This window comes from Ammospiza nelsoni, chromosome 7 (assembly GCF_027579445.1).
Source record: "Ammospiza nelsoni isolate bAmmNel1 chromosome 7, bAmmNel1.pri, whole genome shotgun sequence".
NCBI lineage: Eukaryota > Metazoa > Chordata > Aves > Passeriformes > Passerellidae > Ammospiza > Ammospiza nelsoni.
In genome coordinates this window covers 24,548,401-24,565,711 of record NC_080639.1, presented here as the reverse complement: position 1 = coordinate 24,565,711, position 17,311 = coordinate 24,548,401, and the positions used below count along the sequence as shown (strand labels likewise).

The 17,311-nt window shown below is 61.3% G+C and overlaps 2 protein-coding genes across 3 annotated transcripts; one reads left to right on the top strand and one right to left on the bottom strand.

Annotated features, from left to right (window-relative positions):
* The first annotated feature begins 866 nt into the window (after nt 1–866).
* Nucleotides 867–6,078, top strand: PRKAG3 (protein kinase AMP-activated non-catalytic subunit gamma 3). 2 transcript variants are annotated; one of them, XM_059475742.1, is made up of 12 exons: nt 867–899; nt 1,763–1,802; nt 2,081–2,301; nt 2,386–2,467; nt 2,554–2,612; nt 2,888–2,933; nt 3,055–3,109; nt 3,208–3,334; nt 3,436–3,601; nt 3,774–3,811; nt 4,040–4,186; nt 4,336–4,565. In XM_059475742.1, exons 1-12 carry the CDS (start codon nt 867–869, stop codon nt 4,450–4,452), a joined length of 1,131 nt encoding a protein of 376 aa, XP_059331725.1. In that variant the 3' UTR covers nt 4,453–4,565. The 2 variants fall into 2 exon arrangements, 1 of the variants encoding a protein (XP_059331725.1); XR_009418774.1 differs by lacking the exons at nt 867–899; nt 1,763–1,802 and adding exons at nt 1,808–1,824; nt 5,654–6,078 and having other exon boundaries at nt 2,383–2,467; nt 4,336–4,505.
* A 139-nt stretch (nt 6,079–6,217) lies between these two features.
* Nucleotides 6,218–12,258, bottom strand: LOC132075371 (sterol 26-hydroxylase, mitochondrial). The gene is made up of 9 exons (XM_059475741.1): nt 12,025–12,258; nt 9,798–9,988; nt 9,329–9,528; nt 9,048–9,245; nt 8,749–8,909; nt 8,239–8,405; nt 7,941–8,022; nt 7,667–7,867; nt 6,218–7,568 (listed from the first exon to the last, which is right to left on the bottom strand). Exons 1-9 carry the CDS (start codon nt 12,256–12,258, stop codon nt 7,443–7,445), a joined length of 1,560 nt encoding a protein of 519 aa, XP_059331724.1. The 3' UTR covers nt 6,218–7,442.
* Nucleotides 12,259–17,311: the final 5,053 nt, after the last annotated feature.

The following is a 17,311-nucleotide window of genomic DNA, read 5'->3' as shown; positions in this document are numbered from 1 at the left end:
CTGGAGCCAGGCTGCTCTGCTCAGCACAGCTGTAAGGGTCTGGCCCCATGGGCCCCTGCACCACTGCGGGACTTGGACCACCCTGTGAGCCAGCACCGAGCTCATCCCTCCTCTTCCTGCCTGCTCTGAGGCAGCACCAGGGAACTCCTTGTACCTTGCCATGGGCCTGTATCCAGCTGTCCCCTGCAGCCAGAGAGCTGTCCCTTTGGCCCTGTAGCCACCAACCCTGCAGCCAGCCCACAGCCTCCCAGAAATAGAAATCGGAGCCGGGAGCGGGCAGAGGGCGAGCAGGAGGGGATGGCCCTACGGCAAGGAAGGAGGTTACCCCACAGGTCGGGCTGTCCCCGCCGTGGGAGCAGGGTCACCGCAGGACAGTGAGCTGCAGCAGGATCCGGGGCAGGGACAGGCAGGGCTGGGCAGCGCCGAGGACAAAGGGTCCGCATCCCCCCAGCCCGTGGCTGGATCCAGCCATTCTCCAGCATCCCCGTGGAGAGGGGAACGCTGTGTCCCCCACCGCGGCGGGGCCGGGCAGCACCGGGCAGGCTGGGCCGCGTCCCGACGGCGCGGAGCACCGCTCCTGGAGGACGGGGGGCGCGGAGCGGGGTGTCCCTCCGCTCTCTGCCCACAGCCATCTCTCCATCGCGCCCTCCCTCGGGTGCCCAGGGCCAGCGCTGCCCCCGGGGCCGCCACCACCTAGTTCAGCCCGAGGCTGCTCGGTGGCTGCGGGCGCTGCTCGGCGGTGTCGGCCGTGTCCCCCCCCCGCGGCGGTGGCGGTGGGGGCATGGCTGGCATTGCTCGCTGACACTCTATCTGCCAGGGCCGCGCCAGCCGCGGGCCCAGAATAGCAGCGCTGCCCCGCAGATAGCATGGAGCGGCTCCGTGGCCCCGCCGCGTCCCAGGTACCGTAAGGCTGGGTGGGGGGCGCGGCACGACAGACCCCCGACTGGGGACAGGCCACCCCGGGGGCGGGAGAATGTGGGCGGCTGACGGGCCCCTTCCCTCGGACATGCAGCCCTGGGGACAAGGACGTCCTTGTCCCAGCTGTGCCAAGCCCCTTGGGAATGGTCGGGGCAGGTGGTGCAGGGTCTCTTCCTTCTCCGTGTTGGCTCTAGGCTCCGTAGGGAGTGGTGGTCCCCGTCTCTGTGCCTTCATTATTTTAGGGTGGCTGTAAACTTTGGCTCTGTCAGGAAGACTTGTGGCTGGGGTAGCTCTTCCCTCTGCACGTGCTACTGTGTTAAATAGGGTCTCCTGGGGACTGGGGGAACGGGGTCAGCCATCCGGCGCTGTGTATTCCCTTCTTCCTTGGGCTGCTGCTTTGTTTAGTATAGGTTTCCTGGGATGGACCTGGTCCCCGGGAGGGACCAATGGGGTTGGTGAGGCTCTCTGCATAGGAAGAAGTGAGAATGGAATTTACACCTTCGGATTGGGAGAGGATGGGTGCAGAGCCGCTGTGGGACATGCTTGGCTCCAGCAGCCGAGAGAGAAGGCAGGAGATCCTGCCATCCATGCTTTGTCCTGCTCTGGAGAGCCCTGCTGTCTCCCCAGAGCAGGAGGACAAGCTGGGCGTCCTGGACTGGAGCTGCCATGGAGACTCTGGGGGTCCTGGGCTGGTGGGGGGTGCCCACATCTGCACCCTGAAAAGACAGTTCTCTCTGCCTGGCTTGGGTGGGCAGAGCAGCTGGATGGGTGCAGGCAGAATCCATGGGTGGGGAAAAGACTGAGTTGACTCCTGCTGACCCCTGCTCACTGTGTGCCCTCTCAGGTGGCGCTGCTGGATGCTGTTGCATGCCCTGAGGAGGAAGGTGGGTAGCAGGAAGAGTCTAGGTATGTAGGAGGGGGGACTGCCTTACCTTGTGACAAGTGCATTGGTTCTCTGCCCACCCTGCCCATACCCCTCTCCTCAGCTGGAGTCTGCCCCAGGCTGGAGAACAGCTATGGAGAACTGTTCCTGTGGAATTGGGAACAGGGGGCTCTGTCAGCAGCATCCCCTGCTCCCCCCAGGCAGGAGGGTGCTGAGACCCAGCAGCTGAGACCTAGCAGCTCAGCTTACTGGCTAGGGCTGGGCTGACTTTGCCTGCAGGGTTTCCGAAGGCTGTATGCCCCAGGGAGGAGGAAGAGGAGGAGGAAGAATACAGGAGACCTGTCACCTTCACACTGGGAAATGAGATACTGGGGCTGGGCCCAGAGACTGAGTTTCAGACCCCTGATGCTGAGGTCTATATGCACTTCTTGAGGAGCCACTGCTGCTATGATGCCATCCCCACCAGCTGCAAGCTCGTTGTCTTTGACATCTCCCTGGAGGTGATAACCTGGGGGATGAGTGGGGATGGGCAGTGAAGAAGCAAGCTTGGGGATCCTCTGAACCCCTCTGCACTCTGCCAGCAGATCAAGAAAGCCTTTTTGGCACTGGTGGCCAACGGGGTTCGTGCTGCCCCGCTCTGGGACAGCAAGACGCAGAGCTTTGTGGGTGAGTGGCAGAAGCAATGCCTGGCCCCAGCCCCTGCCTGGCAGAGCGGGTACAGGCAGCGCTGCCAGCCCCACGTGTCTCCACAGGGATGCTCACCATCACTGACTTCATCAACATCCTGCACCGCTACTACCGCTCACCTCTGGTGAGTGCCACGAGGAGGGCTTGGGGGATCAGGACACGCATGGGGCAGGGAGTGGCTGTCCCCACCACTCCTGGTCCCTTCTTAATTGCTAGACAATGACCAGGGGATGATTCCAGGCCAGATCAGCATCTACTTGTTGCTTCCCTGCTTGGCCCCCAAAATTTAATCCCTGTGTTTGGGTGATGGGGCACGATGCCCAAGGAAGGGGGCAGTGTCTCAGAGTGCCCTCAGTCCCCCATGGAGCCATCACGACCAGGGCATTTCCCTGCCTCCAGGTGCAGATCTACGAGGTGGAGGAGCACAAGATTGAGACCTGGAGAGGTAAAAAACATGTGGGTGGCTGGGCTGATGTTGTCACACAGGGCATGGAGGTGGGCTCTGAGATTGATGGGCTGCAAGAGGGGGCTGGAGGACCTCCTCTCATAGCTCTCTCCCTTGGCAGAGGTGTACCTGCAGGGCTCCCTCAAGCCACTGGTCTACATCTCACCGAGCAATAGGTGAGAATCTGTCCACTGAGGGGGAGCACACCCCTTGCAGTGGGGTGTGTGCACCTGAACACAGCCCTGTCCCACCACGATGTCCACATCACCCACAGCCTCTTCGATGCTGTCTACTCCCTGATCAAGCACAAGATCCACCGCCTGCCTGTCATTGAGCCTGTCTCAGGCAATGTCCTGCACATCCTGACGCACAAGCGCATCCTCAAGTTCCTCCACATCTTTGTGAGTGCTGGGGCTGTTTGTGCACACTCATGGCTGGTGTCACAGGCAAGGGGTCAAGGTACATGCAGGTGCCAGCCCAGCCCTGCCCTGTCCCATTGAAGGCTTCTACCATCCCCAAGCCACGCTTCCTGAAGAAAACAGTGCAGGAACTGTGCATTGGCACCTTCCGTGATCTGGCCGTCGTGGCTGAGACTGCCCCAGTCCACACTGCCCTGGAGATTTTTGTGGATCGCCGTGTCTCCGCCTTGCCTGTCATCAATGATGCTGGTACCTGGGGAGGGAAAATGTGACGTCCTCATCTCCCTCTGCTAGCAGCTCCAGCACCATCCCTACCCAAAACCCCTCTCCTGGCCCTTGGGCTGCCCCTTGGGTGTGGGAGGAACATGGCAGGTGGTACCTAGAGCTCCTTCTGCAGCCCCTGCTCTGTTTCTCTTTGCAGGGCAGGTGGTTGGCCTGTACTCGCGGTTTGATGTCATTGTGAGTACCCTGCGTGTGTGCATGTCCAGGCTCAAGTTTGGCCCCTTGCATGCACTGGTGGGGTACTTATACCTGTCTGTGCCCATGCCAACCACTCCACATGCATTGTCATGCACATGCCAGTGCACATTTTCTCTGTGCATCTCCTGGGCTCGGTGTCCCCTCTCTTGTGGCAGAATGGGGTGCAAGGACACCTTGGGGTGCTGAATGGGGACACATCTATCACAGCACCTGGCAGCCCAGAAGACCTACAACAACCTGGACATCAGTGTGAGGGAGGCGCTGCGGCAGCGCAGCGTCTGCCTGGAGGGGGTCCTCACCTGCTACCCCCATGAACCCATGGAGGACATAATTGACCGCATTGCCAAGGAGCAGGTGAGTGGCCAGGTGCCCCGTGCAGCCATGGCTGCCAGCTGCCCAGCCTGCCCATGATGCTCTGCCTGCACCCACAGGCCGGGGTGCCCTGTGCCAGCCACGGCTGCCAGCTGCCCAGCCTGCCCGTGATGCTCTGCCTGCACCCACAGGTCCATCGCCTGGTTCTGGTGGATGAAAACCGCTACCCGCGGGGCATCGTGTCCCTCTCTGACATCCTGCAGGCCCTTGTGCTCACTCCTGCAGGTATTGATGCTCTTAACTCTTAGCCCACGGTGCTCCATCTTTCTCCACTTGCACCCTCAATTTCTCTCCATTTCAGGTAGGCGCCACCCCCGCATTGCCGTGTGCCTGTCCCCTCCCTGCTGCTGGGGCTCCTGCCTCTGCCCCTGCCCCATCCAAAGTGATCCTGGGGGATGGAGGAGGCTGGGGCTGGGGTCTGGCAGCACTGGGTGCCCAGGTGGGGACAGCAGGATGCAGAGGCTGCTTGTCCCAGGGGTACACAAGGATCACAGGGATACCTGATGACTGTGAGGAAGGATGAGGGCACCTTCCATGGAGACACTGCCAGAATCCCATTCAGGCAGCGTGTGGAATGCAGGTTTTGCAGGTCCCTGGGCTTTGGGCTAGATGAGGGTTTTGGGGTGTGATGCACCCCAAGATAAAAGCCTATTTTTTATCTTGCCTCATTCCCCTCCTGAGACCTGAGCACCTCCAGTGCCATTCCCAAGGGACACAGAACGGACAGACCCCCACTCACACACCCCGGACCTGCTGCCCACCACCAGCCATAAACAAAATGTGGCCAGCCCATGGGCTCCAGCTGGCAGAGCCCCCCACCCCCTCCACTTGCAGCAGCCCCAAAACTGTCTGTTCCAGAGACAGGGCTCACTCCCAGGTGGCACTGGAACCACACTGCCTGGCCACCTGCAGCCGGCTCTGCTCACCCACTGCCTGGTGAATCCTCACTGGCTATGGATGGGCATGGTCCTGGCACTCACTGTCGCACCTCTGTAGGGGTGAAATGAGGAGGGGGGAGCTGGCTCCAGTTCCCAACTGCTTCCCAAAGGTAATTATGCTTTTTGGGGTGGTGGTGGGCAATGGGTTGGGACAGGCCCATGCATACCAGTTCCCCTAGCAATGTCCACCTGTTCTGCACAGAAGGGGACTGGGAATGGTGTGTGTTAGCCACAAATGGAATATCCCCTTTGCTCCCCTCCCCCTATCACAGTGCCTTTGCTCACCCTGTCCCTGATGCCCACAGGGGCGGCTGTATCAGGAGCTGCAGGGGGCCACTGAGATGTCCCATGCCAGCCAAGCTTCCCTCCCTCCTACCCCAGGGCTTGCATACAAGCAAGGACTGGAGGAAAGACCCCAGTGTCCACTGGGGTGTTGGAGGGGCCATGTCACAGGGTGGCCAGTCCAGCACTCATTGGGGGTTATGGTCTCACATGCCCTCTTGCCCCACAGGCATCAATCGATCCTCACTCTGAAGACACCAGGGAAATGCCAAGTCTTGTCTGACTTGGGGATCTCCTGCATGACCTGTGAGAAGGAGGCTTGGGCCCAAAGGCTCTCTGTGGGGAGGACATGCCTGTTCACCCCAGTCCTTGGGCTCGTCTTGAGTCCAGGGCTAGATCCTGCCGGTCTTGGAGAGGCAGAGACACTGACAATGGGACCCAGGGGTGCCTCCTGCCAGTGAGCACACAGCGATGCTCAGTGGGCACTATGCTGCAACATAGTTATAGTCATAGAGGGGCTGCAACATGCCTGCAGCTGGGCAGAGCCCCATACAGCCCCAGAGGACCCAGCCACCCTCTGCCATCCTGCTGATGGATCTGAGTGTTTCTGTTGTGGCTCCCTCCTAGTGAACACAGTCCCGCTGTCTGTGCTTGGTGCCTGGTAGTGTAGGCTCAGCTGCACACACAGGCTTTTTTATTTTAGGGTCACATGGGGCTGGAGCTCTCTGGCAGAGGCACAGCCCATGCCAGAGCTGGCAGTGGGATGGGCACTTGCATGGAGACCCTGTGCACGTTTTGGGGTGGGCAGGGGATATTTATTTATTTGTTAGTCTGTTCAGCCTTGCTGCAACAAAACAGCCTGATCGAAGAATTGCCTCTTGCCTTTCTGGGGTAAAGCTGGGCATGACTCCTCTGGAGGGAACCAGGCTGGGGAAGAGGTACTGGCTGTTTGCCAGCAAGTTTGGCACTGGCAGAGCAGTAACTCGGGGGTAGAACCGACGGGATGGGGACACAGGGCATGCAGTCTTAATCATCTTGGTGGTGTGCAGGTCCCTTCTGGGACACACTGAGGGACAGAAGCTTTGGTATCAGCAAGGTTTCTGCCTGCTGCTTCCCTCAGTCCAAGAAGCAGGAAAGTATGAGGGGCTCACTGTTAAAAATGTCCCATGCCCCATCCCTCGAGGCCTCTGGGCAAAAGGCAATGTATCCCGTGCCTGTGACTGCTACCTTGCAATGGTCCTGGCTTGGGGGGTAGGGGATGCTGAGCTGATCTTTCTTGTCCTGCTTTGCCTGCAGTGAGCCCTGCCATTCCTGTTACCCCATATCAGCATCTCAGCACAATAAAGGCTGACATGGAAAGTCCCAGGAACTAAACACCTCTCCTGAGCAGGCTGGCTCTGCCAGGGATTGCAATACCAGTCCTGGGTGGTGACAGGCCTCCTCCCATCATGAGGAATGTGTTATTGCTGGGCTTTCCCAGGACCATGGCTGGCTCTGTCCCTTGGGAAAGGCGCAAACCCCAAACACCACCAGCACTCAACCCTCCCCTGGGGGCAAGGGGAAAAGTGAGGCAGAGAGAAGTTTCTGAGGCCAAGGTCAGCTGTTCAGAGAGGACCCAGATGTCCTGGCTCCAGGCACAGATCCACGCGCAGCTACACAAGGACAGGACGAAAGAGACACCGAATGGCTGCAAGCCCCCTCCCTGCTTTCCCCCAGCCCCAAAAGAGCTCCCGGGTTCCTCACACAGCCCAGCTGGGCACGGGATGGGTGGGACACAACCCCCCTGCAGTGTGTCAAAGGCACAGCAGTTTCCCCAGCCTCCTGTTGATTTTGGGCAAGGGGCTACTAGTGGCCCAGGGGTGATTTGGGTCAATCTCTCATCCCCCCCACCTTTCCCACTGCGGGGCTGTGAGCCCCCTGGCCCAAGCTGGCCAGGGAAGGCGTATGCCTTCCTGTCCTCCTTGTGGGGCAGTAAGGGGGATCTCCATCTGGCACCCAGGGTGGGGGTGGACGTGCAGTCAGGGGGCTCCCGGGCGAGCGATGAATTCCAGGTTGATGGGCTTGTCAGCCACCAGGACAATGCGGGACACAGATGTCACTTCTACGCCACGAGGGTCCGGCCGCACCTCAAATGCCTGGATCATCTGTGGGGAGAAGAGGAGTTGGCAGTGCCTCAGGGACTCTCTGGGATGCATATCCTAGCTCATGGCAAGACACCCGAAGTGGAGGGATCCCTACTTACCCTGGCAAGGGCCAGGTGCATCTCCAGCTCAGCGATGCGGCGCCCGACACAGGCACGGACCCCGTAGCCGAAGGGGATGGAGCTGAAGGGGTGGTGAGGGGAGCCGTGCCCCCGGAGCCAGCGCTGGGGCAGGAACCGCTCGGGCTCGGGGAAGTAGGTCTCATCATGGGACATCGCGTAGTGCGCCAGGACAAAGAGGGTCTGCAGGGGGAAACTGGGGTTTAATGACCCGACTGAGTTCAGAGGGGGTCCCCACAGCATGGGCCCCACTCACATTCTTGGGGAAGAGGTAGTCTCCGATGACAATGTCCTTCTCATAGAAGACCCTGGCGTTGGTGGGCACCACAGGGTAGACTCTGGGATATGGAGAGAGTTAGTGGGGGAGCAGAACTCATCTGGAGAGAGCGAGATGAGACATGAGGACAAGGCTCAGCAGCTCCCCAGGGGAGAGGTGGATATTCACAGTCCAGAGGGACTGAAATCCAGCCTTGCCTCCTGCCTGGTTGGTGCATCTCCCCTGGAGAAGGGGCTGGTGACCAGAACCTCAGGGCAGGGACAAGGCTGGGATGTACCTCAGAGTCTCCTTGATAATGGCCCGAAGCATCGGCAGCTTGGGGATATCCTCAGCAGCAGGAAACCGGTCGGGAGGCACAACAGCTTTCAGCTCCTGGTACAGGGTCTCCTGGATGTCTGGGTCCCGGGAGAGGTGGTACAAAGCCCAGGACAGCGTGTTGGAGGTCTGGGGAGTGGAGCACGAGGGGGAGTGAAGAAACTGGGGCCAGTACCTGAGCAGCCTTGTGCCAAGCACAGCATCAGTACGGCACCAGAGAGTCCCTGCTCTGGTATGCAGAAAAGTCAGGGGTGAGGGGCAGCAAGCACAGGGGAGAGGGAGGCAGGGAGCAGGATACAAAGCAGAGCAGAGGATGGGGTCTGTATTGACCAATTCCTGAAGGTTTGCCCCTGTGGAGCATCAGTCCCAACTTGGCTAGAGCTCACAAGGGCTGGGTGGAGCATGGCCCCATGGGCTCCTCTGGGCATGGAGCACAGCAGGGATCCCCTGACAGCAGCTGCCTGGCTCTCACCGTGTCCACACCAGCCAGCAGCAACTCCGCCACGCTGCCATAGACCTCATCCAGGCTGAGTCTGCCACTGGCCAGCAGGTAGCTCAGGTAGCCAGACACCTCCGTGCCACGCTCCACCTGCCCCTCCAGCTCCTCCATCTTTCGGTCAATCAGTTTCTTGCCTGCAGGGACAGAGAGCAGGAACCAGAGCTGACAGAGCAAGGGCTGCCAAAAAGACATTTGGCCAGGGACTGCCCTGCTTTTGAGGGTCTTTAGGGAGTACAGTGCCACCACACTGGATCCCCACTGTCACCGCTCACCAAAGGCGAAAATGGTGTCCCAGCTGTCCAGGTAACGGTCCCAGAAGGGCAGCACCTTGCGGCTCCATCGGGGCAGGACGGTGGCAAAGATGGAGTTCTTGAACATGAGGTTGATGGAGTCAATGAAGTGCTGGGTCTCAGGAGGGACCTGCTGCTTGAGGCACCCGATGCGGGTCTCAAAGAGGATGTAAGAGATGCCTGTGGGGGACAAACAGCATCCAGACCTCTGGCGGAATGGGAACAGTGGGACAGGGCGGGGGTGAGGGAGAGGACACCCCTACCTTCCAGGGCAAAGCGGTAGAGCAGGTTGGCCACGTCCCCCACCAGCACCCCCGAGGGGCTGCGGCTCCGCTCCTCCCGCAGGCGCACCATCAGGTCTGACACCACCTCCCCGATGGCATCCGCGTACAGCAGCGCCTCTGAGGGCTTCAGCAGCCGCTTGTTGAGCACCTGGCGCAGGCGGTACCAGCGCTCCCCTTCCCTGCATGGGGACGAGGTTCAGCGGCAGGGGCACGGACGGGCAGGGGGCAGTGGCTGGCAGCAGTTCCCCAATCCCTGTGTGCACACTCCCTACCCAGGCTGGAGCCATCCCAGGGGTCATTCTGCCTGCCATGGCCATGCCCTTCTGCTTGGTGGGGACAGGCAGCTTGCAGGAGTGGGAGTAATGCTAACGGGCACCTGGGCCCTGCACCTAGGGGAGGGGCAGGAGATGTGTGCTGGCCCAGAGAGCACAGCCAGGGCGGGACTCACTCGGTGAAGGGTCCGTAGGGCAGGCGCCGGGTGTCCCGGTGCTCCTTCCAGAGCGCCATGTCGCTCCGCATTGGGTACTTGCCCTCCTGCCGCAGCAGCTGCTCCAGCACCACTGGGCTCCCAATGTTGATGTTCCTATAATGTCCGAAGGTTGACTTCCAGATAGGTCCATAGAGGCGTCGGGATATCACCTGTGATGCACAAAGCATGGCAGGGTCAATGGGACAAGCTGGGTCAGATCCTCCCAGCTCCAACCCTGAATGTGCCTATCTGCACCCATCCCATGGACCCCTCAGCATCACCTCAGCTCAAGCACCTGCCTCTGATGCCCCCAAGCTGGCAGCATCCTTGAAGTGCTCTGCAGATGGCCTGGGCTGGTGTCTCCAGGCTCATTTCCTCTCCCAGCACTAAGTACACCAGGACCTGAGCCCTCAGCACAGACTGGCACATCCTTCACCCACCCCAGAGATTCAGAGACAGCCTGGTGGGTCTTTTGGGGAAGGATGACCAAGAAGGGACAGCAGGCACAGAGACAACTGCCAAGCACAGGAGTGTGCTGAGATGCAGGACCATTGCAGCAACCACCAGCAGGACTAAGTCCTGCTGCTTCCAGCATGGCCCCAGCTCTGCTTAACCTGGGGACAACAGTCACTGAGTGGGTCCTTGAACTCACCACCCAGTAAGGATGGTTAATGATCAGCAGTGGGAGGACAGTACCAGGCTAGGGCATGACTGGGCTGCTCCCAGAACAGGCTGTCACGTCCAGGGCATGGCCCTGGGGCCACAGGCTCACCAGCCAGCTAGGGGATGTTCACCAACATCAGCCCTGCTCTGGGCCCTGTTGGCTGCAGCTCCCTTCTCCTTGTCTGCAGCCACAGGTGCCATGCCTGCTGCCCTGGCCGGGAGCACCGTGACCTCCAAGTGCATCCCCTGGGGGCAGCTGGGCAGCCCTTTGCAAATGGATCTGCACAGGGCCACGTCCAAAGGCCACTTTCCATCGCACCCAGGCACTGCCAGAGCCCCTGCAGAGCATGGCCAAGCATGGGGGGATGCAGGGGACTTAGCAGGCAAGCCCTGGTCCCCGTTCCCCTTGGCTGCGGGGATGCACGTGGTACAATCTCCCTTGGTGACTGTCTGCATCGCAGCCTATGCCTGGATTCAGCTGGATTCGTCACCACGGGGAGATGTTCCTCGTTCCTCATGCATGGTGGCAGGAGGAGGGGGAGGGATGGCTGCCCCAGTATGCAGGCAGCTCCTGGGCATGGGGCAGCTATGCCCCGGCTTGGAGCCTGCCCACCAGCATCTGCTGGCAGCCAGGACCTGACACAGTGCAGGCCTTGGAGAGCTAGAGCTGCCTGGATACGGGGAAAGGCACCTCCAGAGCATGTGGGCATCTTTCTGCAAAGCCAGGCTGTGTCCCAAGGGCAGGAGGGAGCTCCAGTGCCTACACCCCAAAACCCCACTGTCCTGAGACAGTCCCTTCTCCAACCAGCAGTGCCTGGTGCTCTGGGGTGCCAGGGAGGCCTGATCCTGCACGCTCCTCGGGCTGGTCAGAGCTCCAGGGCGCTGGAAGATGCCGCCTGGCTTGCAGCCAGCCAAGCCCATTGCTTGCTTCATCCGACGTATGAGGAAGTGTTGAGAGAAGAAAACAAATATCTCTGCCTACCCCTCCCCTGTCTTGTATCATCTGCCCAAAAACCAGCCCAGCCACCTGCACCCAAAACCGCTGCTCCCTCCAGCTGTCACAGCGGCGAGCCCAGGGATGCCAGGACCCTGTGAGATGCCCCCAAACCTTTGCCCTCAGCTGCCCGGCTGGCTCGGGGATGCTGGAACAGCCCTGGGCAGGCTGGACCCTCCCGAGGTCACTCGGTTCTGCTGGCCCCTCTCTGCCTGCTGCCCCCAGCATCACCCTATGGCGCCGGGTGCCCCCCACCGCCCAGCCCCTCTGCTCCCCGGCACTGCCGCCCCCGCTCAGCTCCCTGCCGTCACTTGTCGGCAGCTCACCCCCTCCCCGGAGCGCATCTCCCCCTGCCCCCAGCCCGCACCCACTCCCTCCCTTGCAAAGCCCCGGGTCCAGCACCCTCCCTGCAGCCCCCGCGGCAGCCCCTCCATCCCACGCACCCCTCCGAACCCTCCTCCGCCGCTACGCCCTCGAGCAGGGTGGCCAGGCCCCCGCGCAGCCCGAGCCCCGCACGCCCGCACCCCGGGCCGGGCTGCCCCGGCGCACCTGCAGCCGGTGCGTGTGCAGCAGGTAGCCCCGCAGGAAGAGCCAGACGAAAGTACGGAGCAGCCCCGGCCCCGGCAGCTCCTCCGGTCCCTTCAGCCGCGCCGGCCCCGCCGCCGCTGCCGCCGAGCCCCCGGTCCTGCGCGGCGGTCCCGGGCTGCTGCGCGGCGGCGGCGGGCGGGGGCGCAGGAGCAGCGGCAGCAGCGGCCACCGGGCCCCGCCGCTCGGGCCCGCCATGCTCCGTCGGCAGCGCACGGGACGGGGCGGGGCGGGGAGGCAGCGAGGGTGGTGGGGGGCGGCACCGGGGGCGGTGCGGGGGGCGGCGCGGGGGCGGTGACCGGGCACGGGCACGGGGGACCGAGCATCGCGCACCGGGTACCGCGCACCGGCAAGAGAATCGCGCACCCGCGGCGTTGCGCAACGGGTGCTGGCCCCGGCTGCTGCGCTCTGGGTGCGGGGTACCGGCTGCTGCTCAGCGGGACCGGGCACGGGGCTGTCCGTACCGTGCGCCGGGCGCCGGCTGCGGCACACCTTCCACCGGGCCGCGCAGACCGGCTGCAGCGTGCTACGTACTCGGTGCGGCACACTGGGCACCATGAGCCGCACACCGAGTACTGGACAGTGGTGACTGCTCAGCAGCATCACGGATCAGGCAGCGGGTGCTGGGTGCTGGAAATGGCACCAGCGGTGCCCAGTGCCCCGTAGCAGGTACTGGGTGCCAGGTGTTGTGCCTGGTGGAGCTTTGCACGTGGCAGCTGGCAGCCAGCACTGGCGTGGTACATCGCCCTGGCACCATGGAGCCTGTGGCACCAGGTGCTGCTATATCCTGGGCATTGCATCCATAGGCAGTGGGTGCTGGGCATTGCACACCAGGCACGGGCACGAGGACTGGGCACAGCACCAGCCAGGGCACAACGTGTGCCAGCACTGGCATTGCACTCTGGCACTGGATTTCACATCCCAGACCCTGCACACCTTGCATCAGCTCCAGGTTCGCCACTGGGCTGCTCTTTAGCTCTGCTTGGCCTCCTGGACTAAGCCGTCCTGTCCTGCTTCTGTTCCCTGCCTGTCACCCCCCTGTGTCTGCCTCGTCCCCCAGCAGGGCAGGATGATGCGGTGGGGATCTGGGTCCAAACTGTCCCAGGCTCTTTCTCACCACTTTCTCCAGGCACTGCCAGCCAGGACCATGGATGGGGAGACCTTGGTAAGCCCACTGTGGCTGCTGGCAACAAACTGGAGGGAGGTTTGGTATGTTTTCACGCCAGTGGGAGAACAGCGCCAGCTCCTGCCTCAGGCTGGTGCAGGCCAAGCTGTCCAGCCCGTGAGCAGGACCCTGCTGGGTGTCTGAGACCATGCATGCAGGACGTGTCTGCTCTGGCCAGCCTGGGACAGTGGAGCAGGCAGGACCCTGTCCAGGTGTCACTCCAGGGGTGTCCCACACCATGGGACATCAGTGCTGATCATTAACCGCCCTTATCGGGCATTGGGTACAAGGTCCTGGCCAGGGAGGCTGAGTGAGGCTGGGCAGGTATCTGGGAGCCCCGTGAGTGGCTGTTGTTGCCCTCGGTCCTGTCTCACCAGGGCACCGGGAGTGTCCCGGGCCAGGCTCCAGGCTGATGCTTTGTGTGCTCCCTGCCAGCGGGACCGGGACTGGGGTGCAGGACACGGGCACCCCCGTGCTTGTAGACACCCCTGAGGCAACCCAGGCTGGGACAGCCAAGAACGAGCGCCTGCTGCCATCTCATGGCTGCTCACAGCCAGCTCTGTGCTTGCCCTGCCCCGGCCGGGTTCAGAGCCGGTGCACCAGGAGAGTCCCCGCCCGAGGACTTCTGTGAGCTCCCAGCCTGGGAAACTGAGACCCTGTAGCGCTCACTCCTCCAGGCAGAGGATGCCCTGGCCTCTCCCAGCCTGCTGTGCTTCCCTTTGCCGGGCAGTGGAACCCTGAGACCTCTTTCAGTTTAAAAGAATTGCCACTTGCAAAAAGAGTGAAAACTACAGCTCCTGGTAAAAGGTCTCTCTCCATCTTTCTTTAAGCCCGTTTATACATTGAAAGGTTGCAATAAGATGTTCCTGAGCCTTCTCCAGGTTGCACAACAAAAATCTCAGCCTGTCTTCACGGGAGAGGTGCTTCAGCCCCCCGATCATTTTGTAGCCTTGTCTGGCTCACCTGAACCTGCTCCAACAGGTTCATGTCTCGCACTGAGGACCCCAGAGCTGCTCTGCTTCAGGTGGGTTCTCCAAATGTGGAGTAGAGCAGGAGCAACCACCTTCCCTGCCCTGCTGGGCATGCTCCTTATTTTCCAGTCTCAGACGTGATCTGCAAGTGCACATTATCGACTCATTTACTGGTTTTGATCCACCAGTGCCTCTGACTCCTTCTCCACAGGGCAGCTCTCCATCCATCCATCCATCCATCCATCCATCCATCCATCCATCCATCCATCCATCTCGCAGACAAAACCAGTACTAGGGTCGCCCCGACCTGAGTTCAGGACCTCGCACTCGGCCTTGTGGAAGGACAGGCTGTACCACGGCAGCGACTCCCCGGGCCGGTCCCCGGTGCTCCCCACCCTGCTCGGGACGCGGAGCGTGGCGCCGTTATCCCGGCTCCTTCCCGCTCCCGCCGCTAGGCTGTGCTCCCCGCCCTCGCACGGCGGGACCGGCGGGGCCGCTGCCAGGGCTGTGGGGGAGGCGGTGCTGGGGGCCGGGAGGGCTCGGTGGATCAGCCCCTCTCAGAGTCTCCCGGCGGGGATTCCGAAGGGATCAGGCTGGGCCATGGCCCCTCCAGGCCGGAGGATGCCGTCCGGAGCCGGGGACACCGGCAGCTCCCGGGAGGTCCCGCAGAGCGGGGCCAGCCCAGCCTGGCGACAAGCGCGGCAGAGGCGGGAGAGCAAATGCTGTCTTCAGCCGTGGGGATGTGGAGCTGGGGGTGGCAGGTCACATCCTGTGTGTCACTTTGCCCCAGGGATGCTGTGACTGTACTCATGCCCCAGAGTCATGTCAGGTCCGACCTCATCTCCCTGGCAGGACCTGTGGGTGCAGAGTCAGGCACTGTGGGACCCCCTGCCCCTCTGTCCCTCAGCCATCCACCACACGCTGCTCATGGAGGATCCTGCCTGCTGGTCCTCTTCAGAGGGAGTGTCCCCTCCTTTATGTGACTTTGCAGTGTCACCCAGGAGCTGGAAATCTTTCCCAGAGCTGCATCCACTGACCCCGATTTGCTCTCCCACAAATGGGGGGAGGAAGTGGAGTGTCCCAGGGGAGGGCATCCCTTGACTCATCCCCAGGAAAGCCCAGGCTGATCCTGGGACTGAGGACTGTAAACAGCCCAGAGCACTGAACTAGAGATAGCCTGTTACATCAACTGTGTGTCACCACACTGTCACTGCCTGAGTCATGAGCCAGTGGGGCTGCAAAGGGGGACATGGGGATCAAGAGGAATGTGCACAGATCCCAGGTCTGGAGACAGCTGCTCTTCTCTGACAAAAAGAGTTCAAGTGGGACCCTCTTGGCCCTCTCCCAAAGGTCCCCTTCCCCTCCTTTCGCTCCATCTGACCCCTCAGACCTGGGCAGAGGCCTGAGGGCAGCACAAAGCTTTTGAAATAAGAAGCAAATCAACCAGCATGATGGTGTGTCCCCCATGACCACCATGGAGGGCCCAGCACCTGGCAGAAGGCTCTGACCCAGGCTGCCCCTGCCTTGTGCCCCATGGGACCCTGGTGGGCCAGGAGCTTCCCCTGAGGACGTGAGAGTGGGATGCCGGAGAGAACCTGGGGCTGGCATGCTGTTATCACAGGAGACGGGAGGCAGCCCCAGGCTGCTCTCAAGTGCTCCTGGCTGATTAGTGACTTCAAGTGCCTATGGAGTTATTCTAAGTCAAGTAGGAGCAAAGGGAGCCGACCCAAGAGCAGCGCCGGGCTTTCCTGGAGTTTCCCAAATCACCTCTGCTCCCTGCCAAACTCTCCAAGACGGGGAGGTGTCTCCTCTTTTTCCATCTGCTCTCCCTGTCCCTTACTCCTCCTGCAAGAGGCTGTTTGCTCCAGCCTAAAGCAAACCTGATTTTATCTCCTGACTCCAGTTGCCTTGGCTGTGGGCCATGGTGGATGCCTCCCACGCAGAGGTTGTGAAGCCCATGCGGGGACCCGTGCACAGAGCGGGCTGTGTGAGCTGTGTGTGCCACATGACATCATGTTTACAGCCCCGGGGGCCCAAGGACAGCGGCATCGCTCACAGCCCAGATATGCAGCCTCCCTGAGGAGCGGTGGTTTCAGCTTTGTTGCTCTGCAAGCCAGTTTCCTTGGCCTCAGTTTCCCCTTTGGCCAGTGGAGAGTGGATTCTGTGCTAGCAGTGAGGGTGCACTGCTGCAGCAGCATGAGGTCAGGCCTTCAAATTGTTGTGCAGCGAGAATGGCAAATTTTCTCCCCTTGGGACGTGGATGTTCCCTTCTCTACCAGGACACATGCTGTGTGAAACTTAGGTTGTTTGGAAAGAGCAACAATGTCCAGAGTTATGGGGTAAAGAGTGCTGCTAGGGCCTTTTTTTCTCCTGTCCATCTGTCCATCCATCCATCTATCCACACTTGCAAGCAGCTTTCTCACAGCCATCTCTCTATCCATCTCCTGAGCTTTCTGTACACTCACCCATCCATCCATCAACAAATGCATACATTACTCTTCCCATCAAGCCCCCTTACCTGTCCAGCCAGGGCTACCAATCCATCCATCCATCCATCCATCCATCCATCCATCCATCCATCCATCCATCCATCCATCCATCCATCTCCTGCCTGTCAGTGCCTAAGGGATGACCAGCCCTCCCCGGGTGTGGTGTGTGCTCACAAGTGTGTGCACATGTGTGTGTGTGGGTCATGGCCATGCAAAGTGCTGTGGGTTGTGATGTCCCAGGCCATGTCCAGCCATGGGGCAGGGCCAGGAGTGCTGGCCAGGGGGAGGGGGACTTGTCTAATTTAAGAATGGGCCCTACAGTCGCTGTCAGCACCGGGCTGCTGTCATCTGGGGACAGGTCCTCATCAGCTCTGCTTGCCGCCCGCCAGCCTGACATGAAAGGGCTCTGCACCCCGATAAGGCCCCAGACACTTGGTCCCAGAGGTGGGCAGCACTGTGGCCAGGCCTGGGGGACCCTGAGGAGTAAGTTCTAGCACGGGTGTCCCCAAATTCACTGTCACTTCAGCACCATGTGGCTTGTTTGTTTGCATCAGTTGGGAGCCCAGCCCTGGGGGCCACCCTCCACTCTGAGCCCTGGATCATGCCCTGTGTCACCACCATCTCCC